The sequence below is a fragment of the Mugil cephalus genome, chromosome 18 (assembly GCF_022458985.1).
Source record: "Mugil cephalus isolate CIBA_MC_2020 chromosome 18, CIBA_Mcephalus_1.1, whole genome shotgun sequence".
Classification (NCBI taxonomy): Eukaryota; Metazoa; Chordata; class Actinopteri; order Mugiliformes; family Mugilidae; genus Mugil; species Mugil cephalus.
In genome coordinates this window covers 22,961,577-22,973,867 of record NC_061787.1, presented here as the reverse complement: position 1 = coordinate 22,973,867, position 12,291 = coordinate 22,961,577, and the positions used below count along the sequence as shown (strand labels likewise).

Here is a 12,291-nt window from a genome sequence, read left to right as displayed (position 1 = left end):
GACTTTTGCCTGTAGATCCTGGTTGAGCTTTGCTAACCAAAAGCGCCTCTTTTAGTCTGATTTTGGCATTGTTTTGATGCTGATTTGTATTAACTTTCAGTAACAGTCTATAAAATTCCAATTGTTTTTCACCATCTACCAGATTTGTACTGCAGAAAACACAGCAATAATTCACCATTTTCCACAATCTACTTCAGGTTGGTGGATTTTGTTGCCTCTCTGGGTGGAGGTTTGAAGGAACACATTGAGAATGTCACTGTTTCTAAGAGTACTTCAAAAACTGTACACGTAGTGTAGGGCTGCAACTAACGATTATTTAAATAAGTAAAATATTTTTTCAATTAAGTGGATGAAAAAAAAAATAACTTCCACCTCTTTATTCAGAAATAAAATAAAATTTAAAATTTAACAGCAAAAAATAGTACAAACGGGTGACTGCTTGAATATGTTGTCAAAAAAATAAATAAAAAATAATATATTTTGTAAATACTTTGTTTTTCACTTCAATAACAACAAATTTACACAGAAAGTCATACAAATGTATGCTGTATAACTGAAAAATATGTAGGCTATTTCTTTAGTGCACAAAAAAGTGACCTATGCTATATGAGCAATAAATGATAGACAAACAAAAATCCAAATAAAAAAACCCAGTCACAGGATTTGTTTCAACATTAACACGTCTTCATGTGATTTTGCATGGCATTTTCATACACAGTTGCTGACACACAGAAGCAATGCATACACTCACTCAGTCCCTTTCCTCACGAACATTGCGTTGCAATGCAAAAATGGCTACCAGCTAAGGCTGGCTCTCCTTTTGGAAGCTATGTTTCCTGCTGCTGAGAACAGCTGCTAAGATGGTGTTGAAGAACTAGCAATACATAAGTAGGACTTGGCTAGCCTGGCTAACATGGGATATCTGCCACAGTTAGTCTTCCACCATTGCAATGTGTTTTCTTCCTTGGTAAGGTTCTTTTCTCCAAAATATGTGAGGACTTTGTTTCTCACTTGTGCGTGACGTCCTCAGCTTTGCTTACGTCCTCGTCTTCACCATCAACCAAGGCGTGCATCTAGTAGAGTGGACGAAGGTGTTGATTCTGCAGCTTGAGTACCGGTGCAGGTGATATTGCAACTGCCGTCAGGCAGATCGGTATTTCAAACAACAACATGATGGATAAAAGTACAGCTTTTTTAATCTCGTACGTTATCTGCGTGGTACTTATGGTGCAGATAAGACGTGCGCTATCCCTCGGTTGGTTATTCTACTGACTTCTTCTGCGATTGGTTTTCTTGGATGTTTTTGTTCTGGGGTCATACACCAGCACAGTGGTTGTGGCGCATGTGCACACGCGCTATCCAGTGAAAGTCTGATTAAGCGTATTCATGCTGGAGAAAATGGATTTCCAATTGCATTATCTGGGTGTCTTAATCAGATAATGAGAATTCACATTTCAGGCAGAGTAACGTGTTTACATGCACTTAAGTTGTCAAGTTAAAGCTGAATTAAGGACATAATTTTAGTTTTTGTTTTTTCATGTGTATGTAAACGTGCTGACTGTCTTTAGGGCGTTATCTAGGAAAGCAGTCTCCCTTGGACTGAGCTCCTCTCTGTGCAACTGGGTACTGGACTTATTGTCAAACAGACTGTAAGGATTTATAACATCTCCTCCTCTTCCATCACCCTCAGCACTGGCTCCTCCAAAGGCTGTGGGCTGAGCCTTCTTCTGTTCTGACTCTGCTCACACATTACTGCTCAGTGTGATACCCCAGCTGTCATATTGTGAAGTATGCAGATGACACAGCAGTGGTTGGATGCATCAGCAACAGCGATAAGTCCGGCTACAGAAAAGAGCTGGAACACCTGGAAGGTTGGTGCAGAGGAAACAACCTCTGCATCAATGTGAAGACAAAGGAGATGACTGTGGACTTCCAACCGGGCAGTCACCTCCCTCTCTCTCTGCACGACCTGCGCTGGAGTAACACTTCCAGTCTGGTCAGGAAGGCAACCAGCGCCTCTACTTCCTCAGACGGCTGAGACATATTGGACTGGGAGTTCAGTCCTCATCTCATTCTACAGATGTGGGGTGGAGAGTGTCCTGTGCTCCTACATCACTGTGTAGCATGGCAACTGCTCAGCTGCAGAGAAGAAGGCTTTGCAAAGGATGGTGAAGGCTGCGCAAAGGATTGTTGGAGTCAGCAATGGACATTTAAACTTCCAGATGCAGGTAGAGGGCAACCTTCATCAGAAAGGACCTGACCTAATCAGCAGACGCACTTTTTGCATCCCTCCTCTCCAGAAAGAGGCTGTGGAACAAAAATAATTTCGTTCTACCTCATGCTTCTGTGGTGGCGAATGAAAAAAATCCTTGAATCCTTTTCCATTGCTCCTGCAGCTGCTCTGTATATGCTATGTATGTGTGTGTGTGTATGTATATAAAGCTTTCACATCGAAAACAGCCTCTTCTCCACTGATGCAGACCAGCTCGCAGATCTCACAGCCATGCTAGTGCGCTGCCACTATCAATTAAAACAAGTGTGCCATATAGCTATACAAGCAGTACATAAACACAGTCACGCATGCATTCCCCGATCGATGCAATTTCCCAAACATGACGTAGATCTAATTCACCTAGGCGCTTCCATTAATGACCATGTAACAACACATTTGATGTGTTTGATTGAAAAAATGGACAAAAATCTCTGCCCTTCAGAGATCGGTCTCGGGGGAACCAACAGGAAGACTGATGTTAAGTAGACCATAACTTTGCTGCAGGTTCCAGGTACATCAACGTCAGCTCTGACTGTTCACACTTAAGCAGAGTCTAACCGAGCCAATAAAATCCCGGATCAATTTCTGGGTCGAACCAGTCTTTCTTGCAGTGTGGAAGGAGCTATATAGAATGTACTATCCCACCTTGTGCTAATGTCCTGAACAAGGCTGTGTTCATGTATGGCCATTTGTTGTCGTTTCTCTCTCAGCTCAGTGCTGGCTAGCTCTCTTTTCTTAAAATGTTTAACAAGACATTTTGCAGCCCAGACAATTTTTCAATGCTTCTTCTCCAGCATGTTTTCCCCGCAGCCACAACATTGGCACCATTGTCATGCACTATGGCAACGATTTTACTACGATGAATTTCAAACCTAGTTACTACCTCCTCCAACCACTCTGCGATGCTAGATGCAGTATCTCTGTCCTGCAGTGGCATTTGTGGTGTAGTGGCAGCCAATGCCAAGACAGGCTTCAGTGGCTACACTTGTCCAAGTTTGCTGTTGTGTTAACTACAATCTTCACTTCCTTGAATGTCTCTTCATATTTTCTCTCCATGAGCTTTGTGAAAAAGATCCTTGAGGGAAGAGTGTAACCAGGATTGAAGGTGCGGCTCATTGTAGCAAACCCGTCATGTTTGACCATCGACAGGCCTCATGTCAGTAACAATCATGTTCAGGGTGCTAGCTGCCAAGACAGCTGCTAGCCGTGGTGTACATGATTCCCACCATGAAGCCTGTAATGGTTTGCTGTTTTCTTCTGGAATGAGAAAGATAAATATATGTATGTATAAAAGTCTAAAAGCCTACAAGTACCATAAACATACTTAATTATATAAATTTGAGTATAGTAAGTTACTGTCATCCCTAAATGTAATTCATCCTGTCTTAGGCCTTCATCACACTATATTCTTAATCATTAAATTATTACCATCATTGTAGTAAGTGCACTAATGTTTATTCATGAATCACATTCAGACACAGCTTAATTACCACACAAAAAGAAAATTAAACGGCAATAAAAAGTAAAAGGTGCATGCGTGCTCTTCCACCGTCATTAACCAGCTAATGCTAATATTAACTTAATGAACTCTTCATGCTTGTTAAGCCACTGGAGAGACTAATGTTACGTTTTCAAAAAGGAAAAAAGTTTGATTGCAACGACTTACCGTGGTGTTTAGCTCCCTTCTTCCTCATCAATGACTCCGACATGTTTCCGTTTCAGGTGCTGTATAATGGTGGTCCCATGCCAAGCAATATTGCTTTTACAAAGCTTGATGTAACTCACTTTTTCTTGTTTTGTGCAATGTGAAGTGCTCCCACACTTTTGAGGATTTTGATAATTTGTCATGTTTTTAATTAAATACATCGTCTACTACGCATTAAGCCTAGTTGCATTCAACTGTCTCTGCAGGTTAAGCTATAAAACACAAAACAAAACAAAAATAAACAACCTATTGCGGGGGCAGTCACAGTGACAAGGAGCAGTGACAAGGTGCTGCAGGGTGAAATAACAAGGTGTGTAACACTGCATTATGTAATAATGCCGCATCATGTAATAATGTAATAAATTTTCATGTCATTATGTAACAACACCGCATTTTGTAATAATCTGCCACATTTTGTAATAAAAATCTTGAACGCAGTATGTAATAAACTTTGCTGGATTTTGTAATAAGTTGTTAGATTTTGCATCAGTTATTACAAATTGCATCTGTTGCACTTGAAGAATGAAGAAAAAGTAATAATTTGGTGCATTATGTAATAAACTACAAAAATGGATGTGTTAAGCAGAAAAAACATTGGGACCATCAAAACAACATAGGGCTGTGTAGCAACTCATAATGTAATAACTTAAATGTAATAAAAGTCCATAATGTAATAATCGGCTCATAATGTAATAAAATCATGAGCGCATAATGTAATAATGGTTTTGCACATAATGTAATAATGTAATAACTTATTATGAGCCTTACTGGTACCGCTCATAATGTAGTAATGCCTCATATTGTGAGAAAGCTGCTGCATTATCGTAATCCATTGGTTTTATATAGCACTTTATCAAAGACACTCAATTTTTACAGATTTTATCAATTTGCCTCAAAGTAATGTTTATTTGTTTGAGCTACTGACAAGAAGGAGGGTTGAGAGACCCATTTTTGTGGAGGTGAAGAAGATTCAGCAGCTCTGGACTGAGTTGGGAGTGAGAAGAGGGTTGGAACATTTCATGGTGACTGGTCAAATGATCAAAAGTTTAAGACTACAGCGCCATAAATAAATTCTGTGTTTTACTTAAATTTACAGTTCGTTGTTATGGCTTTGGTATTTTCCGCCTCACTCCACTGCCTGTCAGGGAACTCTTTCATTACTTTGCAAATTATAATGGATGATAAAAATATATTTTTTGATACTACCTGTGAAAGAAATTACCAACGACCACCTTTGCCAATGACCACGTTAATGGTTGATTTAATAATTTCATCCATCTATAGGGATGAATAGTTCAGCGATATCTCGACTTTGCACTCTAACATCTGTCCAAACTTTGAATTACAGAACATCCTTTATAATTCTAAAGTGACACAAGGCAGAACAAGCCACAAATCAAACAAAAGTATTGTAAAAGTAGATGATGTAGAGTAGAGATGTTGATTCACACTGGATTAGTATTATCAGAGGACCTTTGTGTTACAGGTAGGTAATTTGCGGTGAAATTTTTACATTACAAGTTATGCACATGGACAACTCGCACAAGGATTACGAAAGATGATGGTCACAGATGACCTCGGGGCGGCTATGGCTCAATAGGTAGAGTGGGTTGTCCATGAACCGAAGGGTTAGCGGTTTGATCCCCTGAGTGTGCCATATCCTCAGTGTCCTTGAGCAAGATACTGAACCCCCAGTTGCTCCCAGTGCAACTGGCATTGGTGTGTGAATGTGTGTGTACTTGTGTGAGCGAATGGGTGGATGTGTCGCTGACTATAAAAGCGCTTTGAGTAGGTAGAAAAGCGCTATATAAGAGCAAGACCATTTACCTCCATGATTCTTACAAATTTCTGGAGGTCACCTGATAAAACTAGCTAGTTAGTAGCTGGCTTTAGACTTTTGATCAGCTGATGAATGAATTGCAGTTAGATTGTTATTTTCAATAAATTGCCTGCTCAGATTTTCTGGTCTCTTGCTCCCAATTCATCTTTTTGCATTTTGAAGCTCTACTTAGAACCTTTTTAAGATCCAACAATGCAAAACACAAATTCCTATTCAAGATTCCTTTTGAGTGCAGCTAACCAATGTTGGAGAACAGGTGGTTATGTCAGTGGCAAATGAAATGAACAGGTTTCTCCCAGTCTTTAACTCATGTTAACATCCAGGAGCAATACAAAACATGCCTCTTCAAATTGTTTTGTAATCTGCTCCCATTTCCCTGTCATTTTCAATGTATATGTAGTTGCTCAGTGTGACCGCAAGTTGAGCCAACCACTCCAATGATGTCATGTCCAGCGACACAACAGCGACAACAACCTGTGTATTAATAGTGAAACTTAAATGGCAGGATTTTGAAAAACATACAGGTTTTGTGTTGTCTTTCTTGGAGGGAAATGTAAAAGCTGTGTGTGGAGAGGGGTGAAACTCACCTTGTCGTTCCTCTCTGACAGGAACTTCAGTCGCTGAGCCCGCTTATGCATGAAAACTCCATCGAGGTGTCCCGTCTCCACGGAGCGGATTTCAATGGCCTTCTCTCCCCAGCCCATGATTTGGTTGGAGTGGATGTAGGCTGCAAGGACAGGAGAGGGTACACACACACACACACACGCACATACGCAAACACACACACACAGAGGGGGATTGGACAGAAGAAGACTCAGCACCAGTCTCACACCCAAGCCAATCACAACATGAGGCCACCTGCGCCTCACCTCCGGGAGATTATTGCAGCAGTTTCAGACTGATTTAAACAACCAGTGTTGGGGAAAATAGTGAAAACAGATGCAGGGCAGCGACATAGGTGTCCACTGATTTGGATTGGTTTCATTTAAATGAAATTTAAATTTATTTGAGCTGACAGTGGGGTCTCAACCATCCGGCTGACTCTCCTCTAGCTACTTCAGAGGCGGCAACCTCCAGGTCTGAGCAATGAAGCCAATGCGGAAGTGCAAAAAATTGCAGTTCATCGAGGTCTGGCTGCAAAAGGGAGCAAATCCCCATAGACTCCCATGTTAAAAAGCCCATGTTTACATGTTAACATGTTAACATGTTTACAGTCGGGTTCAAAAAAATGGTTTTGGTCTCAATGGTTTATTCCACTATTCATGACAACAGCTGTGGGGCGGCTGTGGTTCAGTAGGTAGAGCGGGTTGTCCACGAACCGAAGGGTTAGCGGTTCGATCTCCGGTCCGAGTGTGCCATATGCCGAAGGGTCCTTGGGCAAGAACCCACTGAACCCCAAGTTGCTCTGAGTGCAACTGGCACTGGTGTGTGAATGTATGTGGATGTGTCTCTGACAGTAAAAGCGCTTAGAGTACCTTTGAGTAGGTTGGTAGCTGCTATTTTTGGTCTCTCTGCTAGTCCTCATCTGAGCTAATGACAACCTTTTGGCTGAGTTTGAGGTTTGGTCCATTTTGGATCATTTTGATTAAAAAATAATAGTTGTCTGCCTTGCTGCACTTCCTACAAGACCATCCGGTAAGTGAAATTGGAGAACTATTTTCATGGTCAGTGTCAGAGCCCAATATAGCTAGTCTGGTACCTGAAGTTAACTTTCCAATTAGCCATCTAATGAACTAGCCTAAGACTAGCCTTCCAGCGAACTCAGAACATAAATTAGTAGTAGGAAGTAGGAAAGATTAATGTCACGTTCACGTTACTTTTTCCATACAAACAATGTTATGGTAACAAACACAGACCTGGTTCGGTTTGATGTGTTGAGCTGTGTTCAGTTATACTAAAATATCAATGTTATATTACAGTATGAATATGTTAGTAGATCAAGTTAGATGGTAATGTAAAATAAGATTGAGAAACCAAAATGTCAATATTTGTGATGATATTCCATACACATACACGTTCTGAACATGTAACACACATTATTTCACATGTCTGTTTGTCTGTGTAAAATTCAGGTGATCCAGATGTTATACATGAGATGAAGAACTGGAATCAGGACTTCAATCCTGGGCAGACAACACTTTGAAAGACATCACTCTATCAACGATTTTTATTATAGCCCAGATATGAAATGTGACTCATTACTTGTAACAGAACTCTATTTTTTTTTAATTAAAGACCTTAATCTGAAGATCATAAGGGTATTTAATATATTATATATTATATTTTAGTCAGGACAGCACTGCCTTAACTCTCTTGGGCTAGGGCTTTCCAGGTTGTCACTGAAATTGTCTCCCACTTCTCCATAACAACATCATGGAGCTGGGGGGTATTAGACACATTTGGCTCCTCCACCTTCCATTTGAAGATGCCCCACAGATGCTCAATAGGGTTTAGGTCTGGGGACATGCTTGGCAGGTCCATCACCTTTACCCTCAGTTTCTTTAGTAAGGGAGTGGTCGCCTTAGAGGTGTGTTTGGGGTTGTTATCATGTTGGAATACTGCCCTGCGACCCAGTTTCCAAAGGGAGGGGATCTTGTCTTTGTCTTTGTTCTCCTCACCTGGTTGCCGCCACACACGCTTGACACCATCTGAACCAAATAAGTTTATCTTGAACCCCTTTCACATCGAGGCACTACAGATACAGTCTGACACCCTGTCAGACTGTATCATTGTAGAAGCTTCAGCTCAATAACAAGTTTTGGTCTACTCCCAAAAAGACCAATCTCTGAAGGGCAGAGATTTTTGTTCTTTTTTTTTTTTTTCAATCAAATGTGTTGTTACACGATGGTTAATGGAGCACATAGGTGATTTAGTCCTACATGATGTTCGGGAAATTGCACCAATCGGGGAATGCATATGCGACAATGTTTTTATACAGCTTGTATAGCAATATCCCACACTTTTTTAACGATCATGGCAGCTCACTGTCAAGACCATGAGATCCGCGAGCTGATCTGCATCTGACGAGAAGAGGAGATTCAGCGGCAGATATCAGGCACTGTGCGGGACACAGAGATTTATTGGGGATTTATTTAGTGGGGGTTTGACTGGTTCATTCTTCAGGTCATCAACAAACTGAAAGCGTTAAAAAAACACACCATGCTGCCAATTGTTTACCTGCAATGTATGCAATGACATATCAGAGGGAGGAAAAAACAGGCACGCAGCTCTCACAGCAGGAGGTCCAACCCAGGACTTCTGGCGATGTGAAAGCACACCAAAGATGAGTCAACTCGGGTCTGAAAATCAACCTGGGATTTTCGATGTGAAAGGGGTATTGGTCCCATCAGAGCACAGAACATGGTTCCAGTAATCCGTGTCCTTAGTCTGTTTGTCTTTAGCTGTTTGCAGGCTTTCTTGTGCATCATCTTTAGAAGATGCTCCTTCTGGGACAACAGCCATGCAGATCAATTTGATACAGTGTGCGGCGTATGGTTTGAGCACTGATAGACTGATCCCCTCCACCCTTCAACCTCTGCAGACCCTATGTCTATTTTCGAAAGACATCCTCTGGATATAACCCTCAGCACGTGCACTCAACTTCTTTGGTCCACCATGGCTAGGCCTATTCTGAGTGGAACCTCTCCTGTTAAATCGCTATATGGTCTTGGCCACCATGCTGCAGCTCAGTTTCAGGGTGTTTGCAATCTTCTTATTGCTTAGGCCATCCTTATGTAGAGGAACAGTTCTTTTTGTTCCTTGCCATGAGGTGCCATGTTGAACTTCTAGTGACCAGTATGATTGAATATGAGAGTGTTAACACCAAATTTAAGACACCTGCATCAACAAGTCACATGACACTGGGTAGGGAAAATGACTAATTGGGCACACTTTGCACATCTTAGTGGTGTACTAACTTTTGTGAGATACTGTGTATATATTTCAGTTACTTTTGAGGTAATCCTATCGCAGATGAAAGAAAAACTGAAACTGAAAGATGGGACAAGAGGACAGAAGTCAACACGACAGACGAACAAAAAATGTATTCAAAAGTAAAGAGCTATTAAAGATTTCAGTCATGCTGAGGTTTGAGGTAATGCTCTGTATTGTCAAGTCTTGCAGCAGATGGATATTTTATACTTAGATATACTGGGTTTTTGGGATGCTGTTGCATTGTTCAACTTACCTATTAAGTGATGAGAACACTGAAGTTAAAACTCTGGTACACTGTGGCATTGCAGGGTGTTTTTTATTACTAAACTTACAGTACTACTTGCAGTAACTTCCTCTGCTGAAACATTAAGTTAATGTGGAAGTGACAAATGTTGCATCTAATGTCCATTAGAGTAAACCCCATAAAGACCTCCATTTTAAAAACTTTACAGCAGAAATAAACATGTTTACAGTGTGATACAAGAAATGTTTTGGTCTCTATAGCTCATTTCTACATTTATGACAACTGTATAGATGATTAGATGAAATCTAGTTTAAAATTATGCAGACTTCAAAATGGTTAATGCAATAATGTGTCACAATAGTGTGTTATCAGTAATATTATTTTTGAAAAGATTTCAACTTTTTTGGAAGTTGATTTAGCCAATCCAAAAGGCGTTGAATAAAGGCAACCGGACTAGTAGAATTTCTTGAAGATGTTTCACCACTCATCCAAGTAGTTTCTTTAGTTCTGAGAGACTAGTGGGAAGTCCGTGGGTACACACCACTTGCCTGACCAGAAACCGGTGCCGCCATTTTCCATAATGGCTGGGTACTTACCTGTTGTTGTGCCTAGGCTACTTATCCAATGAATGGTGCTCTAACGATGCTATTGTCAGTAGGAGCCTCCAGTCTCAAGGTGTGAATGGTGGTGAATGGAAACCTCAACTTTCCACTAGTCTCTCAGAACTGAAGAAGCTACTCGGATGAGTGGTGAAACGTCTTCAAGAAATTCTACTGGTCCAGTTGCCTTTATTCAGTGTCTTTTGGATTACCATGACCTGGATGACTGAAACGCTTCACAGACATATTGCATTAGCAAAGTTAGGACAAACTGCTGAGTGGAGCAAGAGTCATGGAGATCATGGTGGACATGGAAGAGAGATTCAAGAGCACTAATAAAGTTAGCATGAAGAAATGGATGTGATGGAGGTGCTGTTGTTGTCATCACTTTACCACATAACGTTGATTAACCCAGTCTCACAAAAAAGCTATTGTATTCTTTTAACCTGCTCACGGCAAGACTAAATTCGGGCCTTCTTGTTTGAAGGTGTAGCTGAAAGCAAAAGGCAGGAAGAGGTAAGAGTGTTGCTTTGAACAGAAAAGGGGTGTAGGTAAATAGTGAGGGTGAAGGATGATCTGCTGAAACCGCTTATAGAAGTCAGAGGTCAGGAGTCAGGGAGAAGCGAGCTGATTGGTTGACGTACCGACGGAGGTGGGCATCTCGCCCCACTGTAGCACCACGTCTTTGGTGATGCGTCCATAGGTGTTGACATAGACGCCCTCGTCCTCGTAGCACAGCAGCATCTCCATGCCGTCCGTCTTGGGCAGAACCACGATGGCGTGCGGGGTCACCTGGCCCTGAATCTGCCAGGATGACACACGGGAGGGGGTTGGAAGGGATGGGGCAGGGGGTTAGGAGCTGCTAGACCCCTCCTTCCCCGAGAGAGAAGAAACTGCTGCAACAATAGAGTCTCCCATTACTCAGTCACGCAATCGTCACGGAAACAGACTGGAGTGCAGCATGATTCATGACTGCCAAAAGCAATGTGAGGCAGTTGCTGTGGTTACTGTCTTCTTACTCCATCCATCTCTGACTGTAACCAGACCGGGGTTAGAGGAGGACACTCATCACTTACCCCTACAATCCATTTTCAAAGTTACTTATCCAGTCTTCACACATTTATTTGTACATTTGTTCACTCAGTCATTAATAGTGCATTCTTTCATAAACGTACCCATTCATTCATTGATCTCTTAATTTGTTTGCAAAGTGGCAATTCAGTGATCTACTCCCTCAGTCATTCATTCATTCACAAACCAGTTCATTTATTGGGTGCACTCCAACACCACTGCATACACAGCCTTACATGTGAGGGGATGTAGATGTCGTAAGGGTTGCCAGAGTCCACATCAATGACGTGGAAGCCAGCACTGGAGCCATAGATGACCTTTAATCTCTGGCCTTCTTCCACAGTCAGGTCAACCAACAGGGGGCGATGCTGCAGGTCGGTGAAAGACTGGCAGACAGAGAGGAAAATTGCTTATTAAAGAGCAAGGATGGATTTAGGAAACAGCAAAGTAATATGATCATACAGCTGATGGATATTTTACACAGATATGCTGTAGCTTTGTTGAACTTACCTGTTAAGCGATGACAACACTGAAGTTAAAACTCTGACACACTGTGACATTCCAGTGTTTTTTTATTACTAAACTTTGCAGCAACCTCCTTTGCTGAAACATCAAGCCAGCGCAGAA

The 12,291-nt window shown here is 41.5% G+C and overlaps 1 protein-coding gene across 15 annotated transcripts in view; it reads right to left on the bottom strand.

The window, feature by feature from the left end:
- Positions 1–12,291, bottom strand: part of tnikb (TRAF2 and NCK interacting kinase b) — an 82,070-nt gene that overhangs the window by 7,364 nt on the left and 62,415 nt on the right. For all 15 annotated transcript variants that reach the window (XM_047612241.1, XM_047612242.1, XM_047612246.1 and 12 more), the window contains 3 exons: positions 11,901–12,050; positions 11,238–11,397; positions 6,405–6,544 (listed from right to left, as the gene is read on the bottom strand). In XM_047612241.1, the coding sequence (XP_047468197.1) occupies positions 6,405–6,544; positions 11,238–11,397; positions 11,901–12,050 (450 nt within the window). The remainder of the gene's footprint in view (positions 1–6,404; positions 6,545–11,237; positions 11,398–11,900; positions 12,051–12,291) is intronic.